Raw genomic sequence first — 23,307 nt, 5'->3', positions numbered from 1 at the left:
TCCAGAATTACTTTGGCCAAATGGATGACAGATTGTATTTCTCATGTTTATTCCCAAAAAGGTGTTTAATTGCCTTGACCGCCAAAGGCCCATACTACCAGATCTATGGCTACATCATCTGCTTTCTGCTTATTATTTTAGGACCTCATTTTATGAAATCTGTGCTGCAGCCATGTGGTCAAAGACTCATGCTTTTGTATTGCACTACAAATTGGACATTATATCCAGAAGCAGGGTTTCTTTTGGCTTGACAGTGCTCTGGCATATCCTTCCTTGAGGGCCACCCAAGAGCTGCATAGCCAGGGACTCTGACCTATCAGCGAGGAAGAGTGAAAAGGACTACATCAGATGCAGAAGTTATGTACTTACCATAACTTAGGTTCATAGGATGATAGTAGCATATTGGCCCAGAGGCCCTTATAAGCCTAGCCAAGAATTCCAGCCATGTTCCCCAAAAAAGTCAGCACCTGTTTCCCCTGTCCAGCAGGGACACAGGTGGGATCCCAGGGGTGTATTTTCTGTTTCCCATCCAGTCATCTAGGTTCTTCTTAAAGAGGGCTAGAGAGGTACTGTGCTTGACATGGAGAGAGAGAGTCTATTCCACAGATGGGGGGAGTGCTACAGACCATGTCGAGGCCTTGTGTGCTGGTTGCATGAGTGGAATTTGATTTACGGATATGCAGCAACTCCATCATGGCTGGGTCTGAGATGACCTTGTATGCCAGACATGGGTCACCTCTGCGCAGTCTGTACGAGACTGAGTAGAAGGACAGGGCTTTCTCCCTTACTACCAGTGACTATGGGCATGCCTCAAGAGCTTGTTCTCAGCCCTCTCCTTTTCAACCTTTTTACAAATAATCTCCATAATGCTACAACTCTAGCCACCCTTATACAGTATGCAGACAACTCCACTGTCATGTGTTCTGCCCCAACTCTACCAGAACTACAGAACTTAACCCAAACACCCTTCAATGCTATTGAATCATGGTTGGCAGATTCCCAATTAATCTTGAACCCAAATAAAACTAAACTCATCCTCTTCCACGCTACTAAAATTCAAAACCCAATCCACTTACTTCAACATCATATCCAGTAATAAGACTTTGATTGAACCAGTACCATCCACCCAACTTCTCGGTGTTGTTATTGATCAAAATCTGAAGTTCGACTTGCACATTGCCCAGACTGTCAAAAAATGTAGACAAGAAAATAGGCACCTTATACAGATGCAAAAACTACCTGACCACAAACTCCAGAATAACCACAACCAGAAATCATCTTCTGTCAGCTTTACTGTACGCCTCACCCATCCTTACTAACCTCTCCAAATCAGACCTAAGCAAGCTAGATGCCTGCTATAACAAGAGAGCTAAATTTGCCACTTGCTGTCCTCCTAGAACCCATCATTGTAAGGCCCTAAGACAACTATCTTGGTTAGAACTACCCCACCAACTCATTCTCATGCAACACTCTACTGCCCACCAAATGTACTACAAACCCGATAAAACACCAGCTCTACAAGGCCTCCTCAATCCCCATATAAGTACCCGTCCACTAAGATGCACTAATAAAGCTTTAATTGAAGTAACCAGGAGTAAAAATAGCTCAGGTGACTCTCTGTACTCCTACTACATTGCTAAACTGTGGAATGCCTTTCCACTGGAAATTAGAACTATAACTAGCTTAAAAAACATCCAGAATCACATTAAAGCCCACCTCGCCATTTCCTGGACGCATACATGTATTGGGCATGGGTAGCCCAAACCATCAAACTAGCTGATTTTAAAAATTTAATTGCATATGTAATGAGCATTGAATTTAAGCCATATGACTAACTTATGTTTTTTTTTTCTTTCTCATTATTGATATCTACCAGATTTTAAGTCTTCAGTTTGCTATACTATCTGTATGTAATTGGACTCTTATTGTATACACTGTCATTACCTGCTACTACTGTAAGAACTGTCTTCTAGAAGCATTGTTATACAAGATTATTGGTCTTGTCTCCCACTTGACCAATTTATTCTGTTCTAGTCTTTTTACAGTTTTGAATGTCTGTTACTATTTTTTTCTGTATTGTATTCTAAAAAAATTTTCTGTTAACATAATAGTTTACTAACAATGGAGCTTTTCTCTCTGGGCCTCCGTTGAAAAAGGGTTTTATGCTCAGCTGGACTCTCCTGGTAAACAAATGTAAAATAAAATTTACATTTTTGCCTGTCTGTATAGGATAGGTGTTTGAGACCCTGGATTTTTCTGATCAGGATCCTCTGTGGTGTCTACAGCTGCTGCATGTGCTTGGCAAGGTACATGCTGAATGGGGCATTGTACTCGATAATGGGTCTGATAAAGGAGGAGTACAGGCACATTATGACCTCTTGTTCCTGGATGAAATACCCTTACTTATGAGGTGGGCCATGTAGAAAGCCTTCCATTACAACGGAGGCAACTTTATGGTAAAATGTCAGGCTGCTCTCAGCCTCGGTGCCCAAGTCCCTCATGACTGATTGCCTGCTTAGTATGTTGTTATTAATGTGATGATTAGTGGGGATGCCATTTTCCCCAAAGGTGATAATGATACATTTCTTGGCATTCAGTTTGAGGCCATGCTTCTGGCACCAGTCAGTTTGGGTAAGGCCCTCTTGGAGGATGTTCACATTACAAGGGGAATTTAAGACCGCACCCAGCTTGCAGTCATCTGCAGACTTTGTCAGTCACAGACCACAGGTTTTGGCTTGCACCTCTGAAAAGTATATTCTAAACAGTAGAGGCCCCAGGACCGATCCTTGGGGAACACCGTTCGTTACAGGTCTAGAGGTGGCTTCCTCTATTCTGACTGAGTGAGTTCTATCAGTGAGCCAGTTAGCTACCCATCTGGTAACATACGGGTTGATACCTACCTGGGAGAGTTTTATCTATTATGCCCAAGTGGAGAATAGTGTCGAAGGCTTTGGCTAGGTCAAGGCAGGTGATGTGCACTGTCTTACCCTCATGCATGTCTTTGACTGTTTCAAAGAAGGTGACCAAGTTTAAGGATGATCTCTCTTTGACAAAACCAAACTGTGTGGGGTCAAGCGTTTGGAGGTTGCCAATGTTCTTGTTTATAATGTCCATTATAACACGATGTTCATCGTGTTTCACTGTTGCAGTCATTACTCTTGGGTTATCCTGCTGGCTGGCCACCCTCGGTCGGCCAGAATTCCAAAGTCTAGGTCCGGCATCGGTTGCTGTCGCCTCTTCCCTGACATCAGTGCGCCAGGGGTATAAAAGATGCAGCCGATGCCATTTTCTTCAGTCTTTCTTGCCGCGCGGTGCCCGAAGCAAAAGCAGTTCGCAAGTGCCGGTCGGCCGACTCCTGAGATTTTCAAATCCGAATTTCAGATCCGAAGTCTTCATTAAAGCTAAGTACCCCGTTGGGGAAACTTTTTTCTTGCTCCAGACCGATGTCAGAAAAAGTTAACAATTGTATTTCTTGTGGGAAGCAAATACCTCATAAGGATTTTCACTCTTACTGTATTCCTTGCCTAGGCCCTGATCACAACGTTGCTAGCTGTTGGTTTTGAGCTAGATTTAACCAACGCACTATCAAGCGTCGGTTCGATTTTGCATTTCATTACTTTGGCTGAAGATTTAATTATATAATGCCGTCGGACCAGCCGACAACTGGAGTTTACAAAAAACGCAAGAACAAGGAAAAGGATAGACATCCAAGGTCCAAAACCGACGACGAAGCCTCTGCTAGGCCAGTCACCGGTTCTCAGTGAGGCGCTTTCGCAGCCCCTGGCTCCCGCTACCTCAGAGCCACAGGCCGCTTCCGACTCCCACGTGGAGCCGACTGGGCCTCTGGAAACTCAAGGTATTGGACACTCGGAAATCATTCCTTCAGATGGGTCCGGAGCCGCTGAGCAGGCATCTGCTTCTGAGGGTGTCTTCAGACCTACACAACTATATATTAAGCCATCTTCAGCTTCAAAGCCAAAGACTAAAGCAGCTCTAAAGACAAATAAACAAGTACAGAATTCTCCTTCTCAGACTTCCATGCCTAAAAAACAGATGCACAAAATGGCCGAAGACCTAATTAGTTTGATCAGGGGCTCCCATCCCCCTCCTGATAAGAGGCCTAGGCAAGAGACCGAGTATGATTCTTCTGATCAGGTTTCTATTTCCTCTGATTCCTCCTCTGAACAGGATTACTCCATACTTTCCTATGAGGATTCTGATGCTGAAGAATCCATTCCTTCAGCCTCTCCTCCTGAGGATTATTCTTTTGGGGAAACCCTACATACCATGAGGGAGCATTTCCACTGGGAGAGCCAAGATTATTCTGAATCTAAGAAAAGGCTCAGACTTCCTGCTACTTCCTCAGTGCAGACCCCTTGCTATTCCACCTGTCCTGGATATTGTAGATGATGCATTTTCAGAGTCCGGCCTGTCCCCTGACTCTCTACCTCCTGCACCTGCTAAGCCAGACAGGTACTACAGGGTGCCAGATTCTCATAAATTCCTATATAAAAACCCCGCTGCTGACCCAGAAACTATATCTCAGGGTCCCAAAGGGGTTAAAGCTTCCATTGCAAAAAACCTTGTCCCCTCTGATAGAGATTCTAGGGCTCTAGACAGATGGGGGAAAAAAGTCTACACCTCTGCTACCCTGGCTGTGAGGGCTTTAAATTGTCAATTTCATTGCTTAAATATCAGCAATATTTAATGTCACTGCTTAAACAGAAATTGTTGACAAATACTGAATGTTCAGAGAACAAAGAATTGCAGGATTTATTGCATGCAGCTGAACAAGTGGGAAAGCATACTTTGCAATGTGGTTATGATTCACTGGAGGCCTCATACAGGGCCGCTTTTACAGGTTCTGTTATTAGAAGGCATGCTTGGGTTAAAGGAACAGAATCTGCCTGATCATGTTAAAGCAAAATTATTAGATGTACCATTACAGCATGATACTTTGTTTGGTACTAAAGCAGAAGAGGTGTTGAAAAAAATGGAGGATAAAGCAAAATCCATGCAGACAGTCAAGGATTTCTTACAGGTGCAGCCACCCAGGTTTAGCAGGAACTAGCCCACCAAAAATTGGTCCTTTCCAGTGTCAGAAAGACCACAAAGAGGCAGATACAGGCATCCCAGAGGCAGATCCCAGCCCCAAGGCTCATACAGGCTTAAACAATGGGGTGCTCCTACCTCCAAAAGCAGAGAAGACAAATCACAACCTTACAGGAAACAGTCCCAATGACTTTACTCTACCATATCCAAGCACTTTTCTTTGGGCAGCCCCCTTAGGTGGAAAACTAGCACTTTTTTAATCAAATTGGCAAATGATTACCCAAGACAAATGGGTCCTGAACATAGTGTCCCAAGGCTACAGGTTCCACTTTCACACCCTACCAAGGTCAAAAGGTATGCCAGACCTGCCACACAATCAATGGGTAGAGGCACAAAAACAAATTACAGCCTTCATGGACATGAGGGCCATTCAGCAAGTACCACAACAAGAGCAGGGGCAAGGATTGTACTCCAGACGTTTTCTAGTACCCAGAAAGGACAAAACCTGGAGGCCAATACTGGATCTGTCAATTTTAAATACGTTTCTGGAAGTTCCAAAATTCAAGTTGTTGACTCTACAGCAGCTACTACCCATGCTGGGCAAGAAGGCTTGGCTTGTAACTTTGGACCTAAAAGAGGCATACCTGCATGTCCCAATCAGAGAATCTTGCAGAAGATACCTCAAATTCATAGCTGGCTCAATGCATTACCAATTCTCTGCACTGCCCTTTGGCTTATCTATTGCGCCCAGGGTCTTCACAAAATGCCTGGCACCAGTAACTGCGTTTTGCAGACAAAAAGGAATTCAAATATATCCCTACTTGGACGACCGCCTAATTCAAGCAGAGAACAAAGACATTCTTCTGAAGCATCTGGCATATGTAAAAAGATTACTAATTGGCCTGGGATACACAATAAACGAAAATAAATCAAACCTAGTGCCCTCTCAAGAGATAATATTCCTGGGTGCAAGCTTAAATACAGCTGCCCAGATGGTTTATCTCATGCCAGACAAACAAAAGCATCTGACTACTTCAAGAAATTGGCAACACAGACCCACTTATCTGCATGGAAAATCCTGCAGGTCTTGGGTTTCATGGCATCTTGCATTCTACTAATTCCATATGCCAGACTGCATATGAGGAAACTACAATGGTACCTAAAAAGTGTTTGGACTCAGCATTGCCACAGCCTGGAGGCAGTAATTGCTCTCATTCCCTGTCTACAACAGGAGTTCCGATGGTGGGCAGAAGCCTGTCACCACAACAAGGATCTGCCATTCAGTTTACCCACAGCCAGACAGACACTGACAACAGATGCATCAGATTATGCCTGGGGAGTCCATATGGCAGGAAAATGTATTCAGGGCACATGGTCTGCAAACCAGATGCATCTTCGCATCAATCAAAAAGAGATGCTAGCTGTTCAAAATGCCCTGACAGCTTTCAAGGACCTGCTTCATCCAGGACAGTTACTGATAAAGGCAGACAACACTACGGTCATGTGGTACACAAACAAGCAGGGAGGTACACATTCCTACCCCCTATGCAGACAAGCAATGACCTTATGGGACACAGCATTGGCTTTTCAAATTCACCTGCAAGCACAATTCCTGCCAGGAAAAACAAATACTCTGGCAGACGAACTAAGCAGAAACCCATGGACCCCCACGAATGGAAACTGGGTCCACAAGTCTTCAGCATGATAATAAGGAAATGGGGATGCCCAGACATAGATCTATTTGCCTCCCCTCACAACTGCCAATTGCAGAGATTTTGCACAAGGATTTATCACAAGCAAGGATGGAAAGTGGACGCCCTATCCTTCAGCTGGAAAAATCTAACGGTATATGCTTTTCCCCCACTGCCTCCTCCTTCCCAGGGTACTCCTAAAGGTCAGACAAGAGAAGCCAAAAATTATACTGATTGCACCAGACTGGCCACGCCAGCACTGGTACCCAATCCTAAAGAGCTTGTCTCAAGGTCCAGCATGGATATTGCCTCAAACTTCTCACTTGCTGACCCAGCAAAACAATCAGATCCTGCACAGCCAAATTAGGACCTTAAATCTGGCAGCATGGCGGATAATGTAACCATTCAGAACACTCCGCTTTCAAAAGCTGTTATGGATGTTATCTTGGAGGCCAGGAGGCCCAGCACCAGAAAATCTTATGCAGAAAAATAGAAGAGATTCTGTGCTTGGAACCAGGAACAAGGCATTGACACGTGTGTACCAAATATCCCTCAGATTTTACAATAGCTAACTGAGATGCTGAACAAAGGCCTTTCCTTCTCATCAATTAAGATATATGCCTCTGCCATTTCAGCCCATTACAGCACGGAACCACCTATTTTTTCTCATCCTTTAATAAGGCAGTACCTCAGAGGGGCCAAAAACATTAGGCCGCCAAGGAGAGCACCAATTCTGGCCTGGGACCTCAATTATGTTTTGGAAAAACTCACACTGCCTCCTTTTGAGCCAGCATCAACAGCAGACATAAAATTCTTATCCTGGAAAACAGCTCTGCTCCTAGCAATAACCTCAGCAAGGCGGGTCTCAGAGTTACAAGCACTCATGTCTGTGGAACCTTTTATCATTTTTCATCCAGACAGAGTCTTTCTGAGTACAAACCCTACATTTATGCCTAAGGTGGTGTCTAGTGTGGTCCTTAACCAAACCATTCACTTACCAACCTTTTATCCTAATCCACAGAACAAGGGTGAGAAAATTCTGCATTCTTTGGACATACACAGGCAGTTACGCTTCTACTTGGACAGAACTAAAGCTTTCAGAAAGACTGGACAACTTTTAGTGTCATATGCTGCAGGATCACAAGGAAAGGCTATCTCAAAGCAGACTATTTCAAAATGGATAGGCCATTGCATCAGTTTCTGCTATTTTCAACATGGCAAATCAGTGCCTAAGGGCATTAGGCCTCATTCTACCAGAGCAGCAGCCACTTCAGCAGCCTTCTTCAGAGGAGTACCAACCAAAGATATCTTAGAGGCTGCAACTTGGAGTTCAGTGCACACCTTCACAAAGCACTACCACTTACCTCTTTACTCTAAGTCCAGAGCAGGCTTTGCCACAGCAGTCCTGCAGGGCCGCATAGCCTCTCCTAATCCTATTTAGCCCAGCCACCCTTCCTCAGCTTTGGGATTCAACCCAAGAGTAATGACTGCAACAGTGAAACACGATGAACATAGTACAGTTGTGTACCTACCATAAATGTAGATGTTCGAGTGTATTCACTCTTGCAGTCCAGGTTACCCACCCACCATCCCCCTTTTCTTTGCTGGGACTTATCTGCACTTCTCTATCCTATACAACCTATTTGGTGTATTTGCTTGTAGATGAAGGAAATGTTATTTTGGTGCATGCATTTTTATTGGCATATTTTTCAGCCTACCAATTTGGGGGCACCTGCCATCTGAGGCAAGAAAAACTGAAGAAAATGGCATCGGCTGCATCTTTTATACCCCTGGAGCACTGATGTCAGGGAAGAGGCGACAGCAACCGACGCTGGACCTAGACTTTGGAATTCTGGCCAACCGAGTGTGGCCTGCCAGCAGGATAACCCAAGACTAATGACTGCAACAGTGAATACACTCTAACATCTACATTTATGGTAGGTAAACAACTGTTCTTTCCATGGCCTTGCAAATCAGGCTAGTTAGACTGATGAGTTTATAATTGCCTGGGTCAGTGGACGCTCCAACTTTGTGTAGAGGAATGACAGTGGCTGTCCTCCATTCATCTGGAATGAAGCCAGTGCTCAGGCTTTGGTTGAAAAGGGTGCCTAATGCAGCTGAGAGCTTATGGCTGAGTTTATGTGGGATACAGCCAGGGATGTTGTCTGGTCCCATGGAGAGTGTATTTTTTGCCTTTGAGAGGGCATTAAAGACCTGCTCCTTGGTGATGAAGGGATGGGAGCAGGTGCTGGGGATGTCTTGGTTTACTGATGGGGGGGGGGGGCTGCGTTGTCCAGTTTCATTCTCCCTCCCAACCATCCCCCACTCTTGATTCTTCAAGAAGCCACCTAGAATCTATTGGAACCCATGAGTACTAGGTCTGGGCCCCAAACCAGTTTTTCGTACTTTGTCCTGTTCCTTTATCCTGTGGGTTATAGGGCAGCAAACTCAATCTGAGTTAGGAAAGGTATGATGCATTATGGAAAGAGAGAAAATCTTGAGACTCGGATCCAGAAGTGTAGGAAATGCAGCCGAGTCGGATCCCAGACCCATGACATAACTTCTATTTTCCAGTGTTTCTCTGGCACCTAAGCATGCATTAAAGAGTACCTTGGAGGGGGTTGATACTGTTGCTTGAAGTACAGCAGCATCAGTTGTGATAAGGATGTATGCTTGGCTGCACAGCAACATTTTTCTGATGAGTTAAAAAAAATGAGATTCTGACTGCTCCGCTCTGATTGTGCGTGTGGTACAGCAGATAATTAGATCCTTTAACACTGGGATGCCAGAGGTACATTGATGCATGGGGAGTCTAAAATGTTCCATATTCTCAAGTTCCCCTCCCCAGTAAGCAGGATAATTTGCAGTAGCCCAACAAAACTGTACACCAAAGGAAGTGGCAGGACGAGAACTCTGACATACCTAACAAGAGGGTTCCTTTCCTAAGAAGAATGGCCTCCCCTACCAAACGACTGTTCCAAGGCTCAGCACCCATCATTCCTAAGTTCCCTTCCAGGTGCCCTGTTAGCTCTCAACAAAGCAGCCTGGCTATCGGGGACAAATGTGTACTGAACATCATTGGCAGATGTTGCAATTGGCAGTGGAAGGAACATCATCCCCCATTCAGGGGGGTTCCCCCTCACCTGCTACCCAGAATTTGTTATTCCCTCTTATTCTCTGGCATATGCTGGACTCTGGTCATAGAGCCGGTCCCTCCTTCAGAGAGAATGAAAGGTTTCTAGTCCAAAATTTTTGTAGTCCCCAAAAACAGCTGCTGTGGAGACCTGTATTGGACCTATCCTTTCTTGAATATCTTTGTCAAGGTTCTCATGTTCAGGATGCTCACCCTGCAGACCACACTTCCTCTTCTGCCAGACCACTTCTTCATGGTGACCATTGACTTGAAGGATGTGCATCATCATAGGTTCATAGAAGTATGTTAGGTTAACGACCGCTAGGGCCCTTAAAAGCCTTGACATTTAACCCAAATATGACCCACAAATTTGTTTTATAGGAGGTGATTTACTGACTGCCTCTTTCCTTCAGGGACATAATAGCCAGACCAGGGGTGAATTTCCGATTTACCCATTCACTGATCCCAAGTTGTGCTTAAGTAGAGATAGGGAGGAACACTGCTTCATATGGGTAGGGAGCCTGGTCCAGACAATGGGAATTCTCTGAGGAAACGTATCTTTCTCACCAGCATGTCTTATTTATGTTGCAAGCACAGTTTAGGTATTTTAATCTAGTAGCTCTGATGCTGTTTGTCTTGCAAGAGGTTCAACAAAACAGGGTCCAGGGATACCTTGTATGCCAGGCAAAGATCACCTCTCAAAGTCTGTATGATAATGAGTAAAGAAAGAGGACTTTGAAGGGATCAGTGTAGGACACAGTGTTTACTCCCTATATACTTTTTGTAAGGAACCATTGTGGACATTCCAGTTGCTGCATGTGTCTGGTCAGATACATACCAAAGGGGCATTATACTCTATGATGTGCCTGATGAGAGCTGAGTACAGTGTTATGATGACTTTTCTGGACCTAGGTACCATACCCTTTCTTATAAATTGAGCAACATAGAAAGATTTTCTTACTTCCTTGGACACATGTTTGTCAAAGGCTATGTAATGGTCTGCATGAGTTCCCAGATCACTGACTAGTGAATCAACTTTTAAGTGTGTTTTATTGCCGACTTAGTTGTCTGGGGTGGCAGGCTTCCCAAAAGGTACTATAATGTATTTCTTGGTATTGAGTTTTAAGCCATAGCATGTTAAGTTGTCAGTCTCGCCTTCATTCTTGCTGGATGGGTTCGGAGCCGATCCTCGGCTCCGACTCGGCCAATACTAAAGCTTGAGAGCTAATTCCACCGGCTCGAGGCTCCCCTATATCCCACAATGCTAGGCGGTAACTACCCAGATCTCGTTTGCCGCTTAGCTGACGAGGTGCTTTCTTCTACCGGCTCTGGCAGGTTAGTGAGTTTTACTTGTCAAAAACTTCAATTTTCTACCTCCATCCTTTCTATTTAGTTTAGTTTTTAATATAGAGTATCCCTTTAGTTTAAATCAGGTCTCCCTTGTGTTTGTATTCCCTTTTTATTCCCTTTTAACTTCTAGGCTTTTGTCCCACTCCCCTTTTTTCCCCTGTCATTTCAGTGTGACTGGATTTTTTCCTTTGGTTAAAGGGTGTGTCTGTGTGTTCTGTCTGTGTTATATACAGTCTCTTTTAGGATGTCTAAAGACTCCAAGGTCTCAGGCTTCAAGAAGTGTGATTCGTGCTGTCAGAAAATGTCTCTGACAGACGGTCACACTTCATGTGTCTGTTGCCTGGGACCTTTGCACCTGCAGGACTCCTGTGCAGTTTGCCATGCATTCAACCCTAGAGTCCTGCAGGAACGCAAAAACAAACTTATACTTCGAGGCTTGTTAAAGCCTGAAGGCCCCTCGACCCAGTCTGCGTCGGGGAAGCCTTCAAAGACTTCCAGGCCATCGGCTCCAGCTTCAGAGCCGTCTGCTGGGAGCATTAAGGCTGCTTCGACATCGGCTCCGGCTGGAGTCGATGTTTCGAAGTCTCAAACCGTTACCTTGGCTCCGGCTGGAGCCGAAGTTGCTAAGACTCAGTCGGCTCCGATAGTCTTATCGGAGCCACCGTCAAAGAAGAGGTCGAGGTCCCCTTCCATCGGCTCCATCCACTCTGCTCTGGGATCCCCTCTTCTGTCAGAGCGGAGCCATAGGTCCCATTCCTCTTTGTCCTCCAGGCTGTCCGACCATGACTTACAAAGGGTGGTGAGTAGACTTCTCAAGTCTGAGGCACTGGCCCAAATGCTGCATAGCCCTACTCAACAGTCAGCGGCTATTCCCATCCCTGCTTCTATTCCTCCTCCGACTCTTTTGAGTTCGGAGCCGAGGCTCGTCGGAGCCGTAGCTGTCGGTGCGTTGGAGCCGATACCTTCCCTTTCGGCTCTGTCGTCTGCTCCGATTTCCTCCTTGGAGGGATCTCGGCGCCGGGCTTCCCTCGTCGGCTCCGAGGGGGCAAGTGGCATCGGACCCTTGTCCGACCCCGTTCTCCCTCTCGGAGCATCGGCGCTGGTGAGTTCGGCTCCGACATTGGCCTCGGAGCCGTCCCTGTCGGTGCCGGGGGGTCCTTGTCTGCTCGGAGTGGGGACCTTCGGCCTTGGCTGATCGGGGCGCCTTCGAGGTCATGTGGAGCATGCTAGACCCCGTGTCTACCCCACAGTCGGCTCCATCAGCTCCTCCCTCTTCAGTGCCTGCAGTGGTTTCTACCCACCCTCTTGTAACAGACCGTAGAGAGCCAGCTCCTCAGGTTTCCCTATTGGGAATATCCTCTTCTTCCGAGGCTTCTCCTGATCCGGTAGGAGAACCCCCTTGGAAAAGACAGTGCAAGAGGAAGCACATTGACTCCCCTGAGTCTATCACCTCTAACACCGACTTGGAGGAATCTGAGGGTTCCCCTCGGTCCCCCTCTGAGGATGTCTCTTTTGCTGACATCCTTGAAATCCTTAAACAGAGGGGGAAATTTATTACTGCCCCAAAAGAGAAACAGTTCTTAATCAAAGGTGACTCTTTTGATGCCATGGTGGTGGCCGCAGCCACTATGAAGGAATTAGCCGATCCTTCGGTACCTGTCCATCCTCCTAATAAGGAGTCTAGGACCATGGACAGGTATGGTAAGCGGATGTTTTCCTCAGCGACCTTTGCTATGCAGTCGTTGAGCTACTTGTGTCACTTCACCCGTCTCCAGAGAGATTTACTCAAGGATATGGGTGAGGCCATGCAGGATCCAACAGCTGAGGGGTTCCAAGACAAAATGAACTCCCAGTTGGCAACCCTGAATTCGATTGTCAACTCTTCCATGCGGCTTATCTCATATGCGGCTGATGGGGTGAGTAGGGCCGCAGGCACAGGTGTAGCTTTACGACGCCACGCCTGGATGCGGCTTTGCAATTTTGCGGAACCTTTCAAGGCATCCTTCACCAATTTCCCCTTTGATGGCTCAACGTTGTTTGGACCTCAGGTGAAGGATACTAGGTGCGAGCAGGAAGGTAAGACTCTCTCTGCCATGGGAGTCCGTTTTTCTACCTCTTCCAGACCTTATCCCAAAGGTCAGAGGGGGGGGGGGGGATGTGGTTCCGCAAACTACAAGGAGTCTCATCTGACGCACAAAGTTGATTCCCCTCTAGAGGCAGAGGGGGGAACAACAATAGACGCCGCCCTAGGGGCAGAGGTGGTCCGCAAAACCAGGTTAGCAGAGAAACTTTCTCTGATAAACCCTTTCAGCATCCCTGAGGAGCTGCCCGGCTGTCCACCTTCGGAGGCAGTCGGGGAAAGTTTATCACTGTACCCAAAAGCCTGGCTTTCCCTCACTCAAGACAAATGGGTACAGTCTATCATATCCGAGGGTTACAAAATCCCCTTTATTCACATCCCATCCCAACCCAAAGGATCCCTTCCAGACGTTCCACCCAGTCTAAGGGAACAAGCAGCGTTAGAAATATCAAAGCTGCTGTCAAAAAGAGCTATCCAACCAGTCCCAGCAGACCAGCAAGGATCCGGAATCTACTCCAAATTCTTTTTGGTACCAAAAAAAACAGGGGACTGGAGACCAATACTGGATCTCAGCAAGCTAAACAAGTATGTGAAGAAAACAAAATTCTGGATGATCACGCTACAGTCCATTCTACCCTTCTTGGGTCAGGACAATTGGATGTGCTCGATAGAACTTCAAGATGCGTACTACCATATCAAAATGCACAGATGCTCCAGGAGGTTTCTCCGCTTCAGGCTGGGAGCCAGTCACTACCAGTTCAGAGCCCTGCCCTTTGGTCTCACTACAGCCCCCCCGAGTGTTTACCAAATGTATGGCAGTGATCGCGGCTCACTTGAGACGTCAAGGATTCCAGGTGTTTCCATATTTGGACGACTGGCTCCTTACCGCCACCACCAGGCATCAACTGCTTCTATCCAGAGACTTCACCATCCAAACTTGCCAAGCTCTAGGCATTTCAATAAATTTCGAAAAATCTGCCTTGTCGCCTTGTCAATCTATTACCTTTATAGGCGCCACCTTAGACACAGTTCATCTTTCCGCCAGACTAACAGAGCAAAGAGTATCAGATATCCGCAAACAAGTTTACCTTCTACTTCAATGCAACAAGATCAAAGCCAGGGTAGTCTTGAAGGTATTAGGACTCATGGCAGCTACTATTACACTTCTCCCCTTAGCTCGTTTTCACATGCGGATCCTCCAGTGGATGCTGTTTTCTCAATGGTCCTTCCAACAGCTCCCGATGTCTTGCATCATCCTGCTAACCCAATCATGCAAGAATCACCTGTCTTGGTGGATCACATCACCTCAAGTTCTCCAGGGCAGACACTTCATCCCCCTCCCCCAATCGCCACGGTGACGACGGACGCCTCCCTGATCGGATGGGGGGGCATTATCAGGGCAGGACAGTCCAGGGCGCGTGGCAATCTTTCGAGTGCCACTTGCACATAAATGTGTTAGAGATGAGAGCAGTGCTTTTAGTGTTGCAAGACCTTCAGGACTCTCTTCCCACAGGGACTATTGCAATTCAGACGGACAACATGTCCGTAGTGTGGTACATCAACAAACAGGGCAGAACCAAGTCCTACCCCTTATGTCGAGAGGCACTCAGACTTTGGCAGTGGGTGATTTCTCCTCAGCGTTTTCTGATAGCAATGCACATTCCTGGGAAGTCCAGCGTGATTGCGGACAAGTTGAGCAGGGCTATTCTCATGCCTCACGAGTGGTCTCTAAAGAAATCAGTGCTGGAAGAAGTCTTTCGAAGATGGGGCCGGCCTTGCTGCAATCTTTTTGCTACTCCCCAAAACAGCAAGTGTCACGACTTCTTCACCCTCTTCCCTTTACCAGGCCAACCCACCAGAGATGCTGTAGTCCACGATTGGCCCCGGGGACTTCTGTATGCCCCCCCCCCCCTTCCACTGATCTCTCAATTAATTCAGAAAGCTATCGCCTCGAGAGTCACCATGATCCTCATTGCCCCTTACTGGCCTCGACAGATATGGTTTCCATTCCTTCATCATTACCTCTTGGAGCAGCCTTGGCATCTGGACCCAGTGCCAGATCTTTTGACCCACCAGTCAGGCCGGCTGCACCACTCCCTCCAATCTCTCAACCTCACAGCGTGGTTTCTCCGATTCCTACCCTAGCCAGGCTTCCCTTAATCTCTCATTCGGTCCGTAACATCCTGATAGCCTCTCACAAGTCTTCTACCAGAAGGATTTACAATAGTAAGTGGAAGCGTTTTTCCTTCTGGGCAGCATCAAAAAATATAGACCCTTCACTGCACCTATCCAGTCTATCCTAGACTTCCTGGCAGAGCTCTTTCATTTAGGCTCTTCCTCATCTACCATTAGAGTACAACTAGCTGCTATATCTAACTTTCATGTAGGTGTCTCAGACTCCAGTATCATGTCCCATAAACTCTGCAAAGCCTTTCTAAGAGGTGTCCTTTTGCTCAAGCCCCCAATCAAAGATCCCCACCTCAGTGGGACTTGAATTTGGTCCTAGCATCCTTGATTCTCCCCCCTTCGAACCTGCGGTTTCATGCCCTCTTAAGTTGCTCTCATGGAAAAAAACCTTTTCTAGTAGCCATAACATCAGCTAGAAGGGTATCTGAACTTCATGCTCTTTGCAGTCGTCCTCCTTACTTAGTTTTCCATAAAGACAGGGTGTCCCTCCGGACTAATCCGTCCTTCTTGCCTAAGGTTTCCTCTGAGGCAAACCTAAACCAGACGATTGATCTCCCCGTCTTCTTCCCTGATTATTCCAACAGGTTGGAACAAAAGTTACATTTTCTAGATGTTCATCGCCAACTTCGATATTATTTAGACAGAACTAAACAGTTCAGGAAATCTGATCAGCTCTTCCTGTCTTATGCGGAAGGGAAATTAGGCCTTCCAGTTACTAAAGTGTCCCTTTCAAGATGGATTACCTCTATAATTTCCTTCATCTATGAAATCAGACATCAAAAACTGCCTTCAAGACCTAGAGCTCATTCAACTAGAGCATTAGCTACATCTGTAGCTTTTCAGGACAGGCTACCAATAGATTCTATTTGTGCAGCAGCCACATGGGCTTCTCCTCATACCTTTATCTCGCATTACAAATTGGATATGGCCTCCAGAAACCGTGCCAACTTTGGTTCCACTGTTCTCAAGAGTCTGTTCCGATAAGCCACCTGGGGTAAGGTGCTAGGGACGCGGTCCCATCCAGCAAGAATGAAGGCGAGATTGACAACTTAACATTAAGAAGTTATGTACCTACCATAACGTTCCATGTTAGTTGTCTTCTTCTCGCCTTCTTTCTTGCGTCCCACCCTCCTTCCCCATAGCCTGGACAGACCGATAGGAATTTTTTTGGATCTTCCATTAGGGTTTCCTTCCCACATGTTCTACCACCTCTATTCTCCCTTTTATGTTTGTGGTAGCTTACATACAGGTTTATATATAGAGGTGGGTTCTTTTTCTCTCTTCTCCATACTATGGAGACCAGAACTGCTTGGTTTTAGCTATCAAACGAGATCTGAGTAGTTACCGCCTAGCATTGTGGGATATAGGGGAGCCTCAAGCCGGTGGAATAAGCTTTCAAGCTTTAGTATTGGCCGAGTCGGAGCCGAGGATCGGCTCCGAACCCATCCAGCAAGAAAGAAGGCGAGAAGAAGACAACTAACATGGAACGTTATGGTAGGTACATAACTTCTTATTTTGCACTAAGCATTTGTCTGTATTAGACGTTCCTGAAGGGTGTTCTTGTCTTGGGGATATTCAGTGACTGCTCCCGATTTGCAGTTATCGGCAAATTTGGTTAGTCAGAGGCCTTTGAGATTGGCTTTGACATCTAAGAAGTAGATTCCAAAGAGGAGTGGGCCTACTGCAGAGCCCTAGGAGACTCCACTGGTGAGCATCCTCTATGTGGAAGTGGCCTGTCCGATTCTAACCTCATGGGTCCTAGTTATCCAGCATGTTATATAGGGGTTTTACCTAGTTCTGTAAGTTTGTTGATAATGCCCGAGTAGGGTATTGTATCAAATGCCTTAGACAGATCTAGGTAGGCACTATGCACAGTTTTTCTATTATCCATTGCGTCAGTGACCTTTTTAAAGAAGTCCCCCAGATTCAGTATGCATGACCTTCCTTTGACAAAGCCAGACTGGGATGGATCCAGTTTCTGGAGGTCTTCTATGTCCTTGTTGATAATTTCCATGGCTTTGCAAATAAGACTGGTCAGACTAATCGGTCTGTAGTTTCCAGGAACCATTGAAGGTCCTCCCTTATGAAAGGGGGTGACTGTTGCAGTCCTCCATTCATATGGCACAAAGCCTGGTTTAAGTAATGACTCCATGGTTCCTGATAAGTTGTATTTTAAACTATTCAGGAGGCATCTCATGATGTAATTGGGGCCCATTGAGGCAGTGTTCTTGGCTTTAGTGAGTGCAGCCAGTACATGCTCCCTAGTTATAATTGGAGGGGTTATATTTGAGGGTGGTAATGGGATGTTGTTTGGGGGTGAAAGGGAGGGTGAAGTTGAAACTGAGGGTATATCTTCACTGCTCCTCATTTCAAGAGATATTGAATATTTGTTGTGTTTGGTTCGCACTCTTAGTTCTCTGCACTGCCCATTGGGCTATCCACTGTATCTTGAGTGTTTACCAAATGCCTTGTTCCAGTAGTGGCTCACCACTGGACTCTTGGCATTCACATTTTTCTTTACTTATATAACTTGCTGATCTGTGCAGAATGTACTTCCAGGTGTTTGGAATTGCTAGAAAATGTCTCAACCTTATTCTTCCAGCTAGGGTTCAAATTGAACTTTCGGAATTCATACCTGACACCCTTGCAAAGACTTGTCTTCATGAGATGCTTGATCAACACTAAGAAAAGAATGGCCTTTCTTCCCAAAGACATGGTCCTATTGTATGTATTCATTAAAGTGCATTTAACTGCCAACTCTGCTCGTCTGCCATTTGATTCTCCACTTTGTCTCCTTTGTTCAAACCAACTGCTCAGGCTGATCTCAAGCCCCTAACGTGTAAAACTCTTGCATATTGTTCTGACATTTTCAGGGAGGTTCTGTGCATTGCAGGCTCTCTTGGTGGGGACAACTTTACCATATTTCCACAGGGTTAGGGTTGTGCTACACACCAACCCCTCTTTCATACCAGATATGGTCTCTGAATTCACTCTGTCTGTCAAACTCCATGTGTTCTTCACAGAACCTAAGAATAAGAGAGAGAGGATACTTCATACATTGGATGTGCACTGGCAGCTCAGGTACTACATTGACAGAATGAAACCTTTCAGGAAGGCTGAAAGTCTGTTAATTTCCTACACAGGGGCAAAGAAAGGTCAGCCTGTCTTTAAAAAAAATCATTGCACATTGGTTATTCTCTGGTATTGTTTTTTGTTATATCCACCATAGCAAAAGAGGAATCCAGGCAAGGTAAAGACTCATTTTACTAGGGCTTTTTCCTGTTCAGTGGTGTATTGAAAATGAGTGTACTCAAAGTATCCGAGAGGCAGCAGCTAGGTCCTCTGTTCATACGTTTATGAAGCACTGCAAGCTGGATGCTTTTTCCAGATCCAGAGCAGCCTTCATTAGGACCATTCTCCAGAAGCTCCTGGGCCATCGTCCTTCCTCCTCCCAGGGTGGGTAAGCAGTATGTTTGAATGTAGTACAGTTGGCTAAGTCCTGCACCATTAGATGTTCATAGAACACACTGCCTTACTGGCAGCACTAACCTACTCATCATTCCTTCTTTTTTGGATGTACATAGTGTGATGTTTGAGTTGATTCTGAGCACTGCTCTGCAGTCTTTAGTGTGTGTGTGTGTGTGTGTGTGTGTGTGTGTGTGTTTTAGTTTGGATCAATGCATGTTCACAAAGCTTGTGTTTTCATCTTCTCCCTACTGGATCCTATAAAACTGAAATGGTGCTGTGAGTTTAAGGCAGTCTCAGTACTACCAGATAATTGGTCTATCACCCTCACAGACAGGCAGTGGGAGAACTTCTGAGTTTTAGTAGACTGCTAGAGGAATGTAATAGGGCACCACCATCCGAATGCCAGTAAGAAAGGGTGTTCTAAAAACATTTACTGTTATAGGTAAGTAGGACTTATGCAACTGTACTTTATGGTGATCAGATTGTAATTATTTTTAACATACTTGGACTTTTACCTGCCTCTGTGAATTACCAGTTGCAAAAAAAAAAAAAGAAACATAGTGTTGACATCTGTAATGCATTTAGTACTACACAGACAACAGTCAGAAGTGAAGTGCATGCATTGGACAATTCACTCTACCATACTCATTTTTCTTGTATGTGGTGTACATAACAGCATTCAAAGCTGTCTGGTGTCTGTGAATGCAGTTCTATATTTGCTGCAGTCTGTTGCAGCACACGGCTTGATAACACCATATGTTCATATGTCACAAAGATGTGCATGTAACAGGCTTATCGTTTTGCCAGTTTTGGAGCATAATCAATGTACTTCATGGTCTACATGATTTTTATGCAAGTTAATAGAATATGCATTAAGGTGATTTATTGTATGATAATTTTTTTTCAGGAGGTGGTACGGGTACGATAAGTAGACAATTTCTTGCCGTTTTGGGAATGTGGAGAAATCACGGTCTTCTGCGTGTAGCTGTGAGGGTTGGTGATTCCCCTCCACTTTTGATTGTGCAGAAGCTTTAGCCAATTTTCCTGTTTGTCAGCCTGGTATTAGTTTCTGTTTCTGACCCTTTTTTGCATATTGTTGATTTGAAGCATGCTGGCACTGTGAAATGTAAATTTCTTTCTTGGTATTGGGTAGATCTTTATGCTGTCATTTTCTGTAGCAGGTCGACGATGTTGTATCCCTTCATATGTTCTTCAGGATTTGTTTGCTTCAACCTACTTAGCTGTATATTACAACAGTGCTAGCCTCTACACAGGATTAGCTGTTTATTTCCCATTCTGCAGGTTGAAAGATGAAAGTAATACTGTTATGCTGGACTACGTGCTGCCTGACTTCAGTACTATTAAAAAAGGATTTATCAAGGTAAAGCGCCTTTATTTCTGTGTTCATGGTTTTTGCCTTTGACGTAGTAGCAGTCTGTATTTTGAAGCTGCAGCCTGTTGTAGATTTCCTTTGCTTATATTTAAGTTTCACTGCAAGTGATGTCCTTGTAATTCTTTTAGCCCCTTACCCCATGAACAATTTGCTTAATTATGTTCTGTTCTGCTGCTGCTTAATAAAACCAAAAATTGTGTTATGGCTGTCAGAGGGGTATCCATGATTTTTCGAATTCCATATCTTTCAGAATGTTAGCCCCTTCTCCTTCAAGTGTATCCCTTTCCATCTCACGTAGTGCATTTTTATGAACAGTATATCTTCTCAGTAATGAAAAAACTAAATAAATTACAGGCTTAAACAGAACAAATGTTTAGCGAGCCTGACATTCTGAAATGCACGCAGTTTAGCAAAATCTAAATTAATAAAATAAAAGCATGGTAAATATTCCAGGTCTTTCTAGCACCTTTCACTCCATGTAATTTTGTTCCAACAAAAGTCTATGCCATTGAATACATGGTTAATGACTAGATGCATCTGTGGGTATCTCTGCTCATTAAAAATGGAATGATTCCTTGTGTTGAATAAGCAGTAGTGCTAATAAGTTAAAAATTAGCATATTACTCAGATTCATTGGGAATTATGCATTTCAGTTGTGTGTGTCATTGTATTACTGTGGTATCTGTGTTGTTTAGGTGCCATTTTTTTTGTCTGCTGTGCTGATTGCCACAACTGCATTGCCAACTAATGGGAGTTGTCACTTCCATGACGTGCTTCTTTTATTAGTAAAACTGTGTGTGGTGGTAGCAAACAGTTGCTGTCTGCATCAAAGTCGCTACCTGACTCCTAGGAGCAGAGCCTGTAGTTTGTAATTTCATCCTCTTTACCTGCTGTTTTATTGAATTTGCCATGCTAAAAGTTCTGTGCAAAATGAACCCATAGCTGCAGGCATGCAAAGAAGGATTTAGCACTCTTGTGTTACTTTTTTTTCTATCACTGCAGTTAATAATCATGCAGCAAAAATCTGATGCGACTGCACTGTCTGGATAGCCACTGGAGTACTGATGCTCTTTTTTCTGCTAGTCCACCGATTGTTCAAGCTGATATACTAATTCAAGTTATTTGCATTATGTGCAGTGACTCTGCTTTTGGATAACAACTTGGTCTCTCTATTTTCGATATTTATCACCACCCCAGGGAGCTTTTATGCTGCTTTGGCTGTTGTCCCTACGTCTGCTACCACAGCAGCACCTTTTTAAGCTCACTGGCCCCTTGGAACCTTTTAGAGATTCCTTTCTGTGACATAGTTAAGAGAGGCTATTCTGTTAATTCTGTCCTGGAGAAAACATTGTAATAGCATTTGTTTGAACAAGTGGTTCCACAAGTTGTGGGAAATTCTAGCTGTTTAACATCTTCATTGCAAGTGAGAACTATATGGAAATCACATCATAATTTACTAGACATTTTGTTCCCTTTTATTTGTCTTATTTTAACTTTGACTTATGATTGGACGTCAGTGTCATTTGTCTTCCAAAGACAGGGAAATAATTAAAATTTTGCTGTGGCCAAATGTTGGTCTGCGGCAGGGCAGCAAGTATGACATTCAGGACCACTTAGGTTTTTGTTTTAGTTTTTATGGTACTTGCGTATTATCGCAACCAGATTTTTGTGGTAATGCTGGCTGCTTCTGTTTAGGTCAAGTAGTAGCACTGCAGTGTTATGAAGGTTAGAGACATGTGTTCTGTAATGTTTTTGTATTTTTAGGAAGGTTTATCATTGAAACGGCTCATAAAATAAGATTCAAAAACAGGTTTCCCCTTTAACTGCCAGCATCTCCTGTCAGTTAAGCGAGTCCCATTCTACTGCAAACATGTTCCTTCCACATGCTGTAGTCGCTGAAGTAGGAAATCTCTGTTTTCAAACCTGTATTATTGATCAGCCGTTTCAATGATGAAGGTACCCAAGTCCACCAAACCTGTTTCTAACCTTCATAATACTGTCATACATTCCAAAAAAAAAAAAAACCGGTAACACTGAAGAAGTAGTACTCCTTCACCAAAAGGAGCTGCAGTACAAAGTAATCCGTTCCACAGATTGTATGCTAACTCCTGCACTCCTTTCAGCCCAACACACGTACAGACACGCAACCACTGCGATCTCTGAATTGAATGCTTGATGTCTTTAAAGGACGCTACCCACACACCTCAAAATTATAAGTCTTAATAGTTTTGTAAAACCCCCACCGATATCCCCAGCAGACTTTCTGCCAGTCTACCCTTCCATATCCCACTTCAGTGAGGCCATTTCAGTAAAAGTGAAGAAAGTAAAAGATGTCCCAAAATCTGGTTGCGATAATACGCAAGTACCGTTTTTATATATTTTATCATGGCTTTAGTGTTCTAGGATAGTGCTCCTCATATGTTATGTTACAGTGAGTAAGTGACCACAGCTAAAGCAGATTTAACTCAGATTGTTTTTATAGTTTGAAACGTTACAACATTTGATTTAAAAGTGGTAAACAAAGTCATGCAGAATTCTCTTAGCTGAATTAGATTACCATAGTATGACATGAATGTTCAAACAATGATGGTTTGCACCAGTGGTCAATGTTACAGAATTCCTTGCTGATGAACTTGAGAGTAAGCATAGTAAATAATGCAAGGCACAGAAAGACTGGTAAAAGTGAGGGTATGAAGAAAACTGGATGAAAAAATATGATCCTTTATAAGGTGTCTAGTTACCACCTTACATGAGTCTTCTACAAAGCAGCCATCACTTCTTGTTATTAAATCTTGCTTAGTATGATATTATAACCATTCTCAGTTCTCACGGAGGAGAAGCAAAACTTGTGACTAATAGAATCTTTGATTAAATCTGCCAAAATCAATGGCATCTGTACCGTCATACATGTGATCATGTTCTTAAATTATCCTTGCTTCCTATCATTATTGTT

General features: G+C 44.5%; 1 protein-coding gene across 1 annotated transcript in view; it reads left to right on the top strand.

The window, feature by feature from the left end:
* Positions 1–23,307, top strand: part of ACTR6 (actin related protein 6) — a 462,768-nt gene that overhangs the window by 252,730 nt on the left and 186,731 nt on the right. The window contains exon 7 of the mRNA XM_044064452.1: positions 20,264–20,342. Coding sequence (XP_043920387.1) covers positions 20,264–20,342 — 79 coding nt within the window. The remainder of the gene's footprint in view (positions 1–20,263; positions 20,343–23,307) is intronic.

This window comes from Protopterus annectens, chromosome 2.part2 (genome assembly GCF_019279795.1).
Source record: "Protopterus annectens isolate FY-2018-M chromosome 2.part2, PAN1.0, whole genome shotgun sequence".
In the NCBI taxonomy this organism is placed as follows: domain Eukaryota; kingdom Metazoa; phylum Chordata; order Ceratodontiformes; family Protopteridae; genus Protopterus; species Protopterus annectens.
This window is presented reverse-complemented; position numbering and strand designations above follow the sequence as displayed.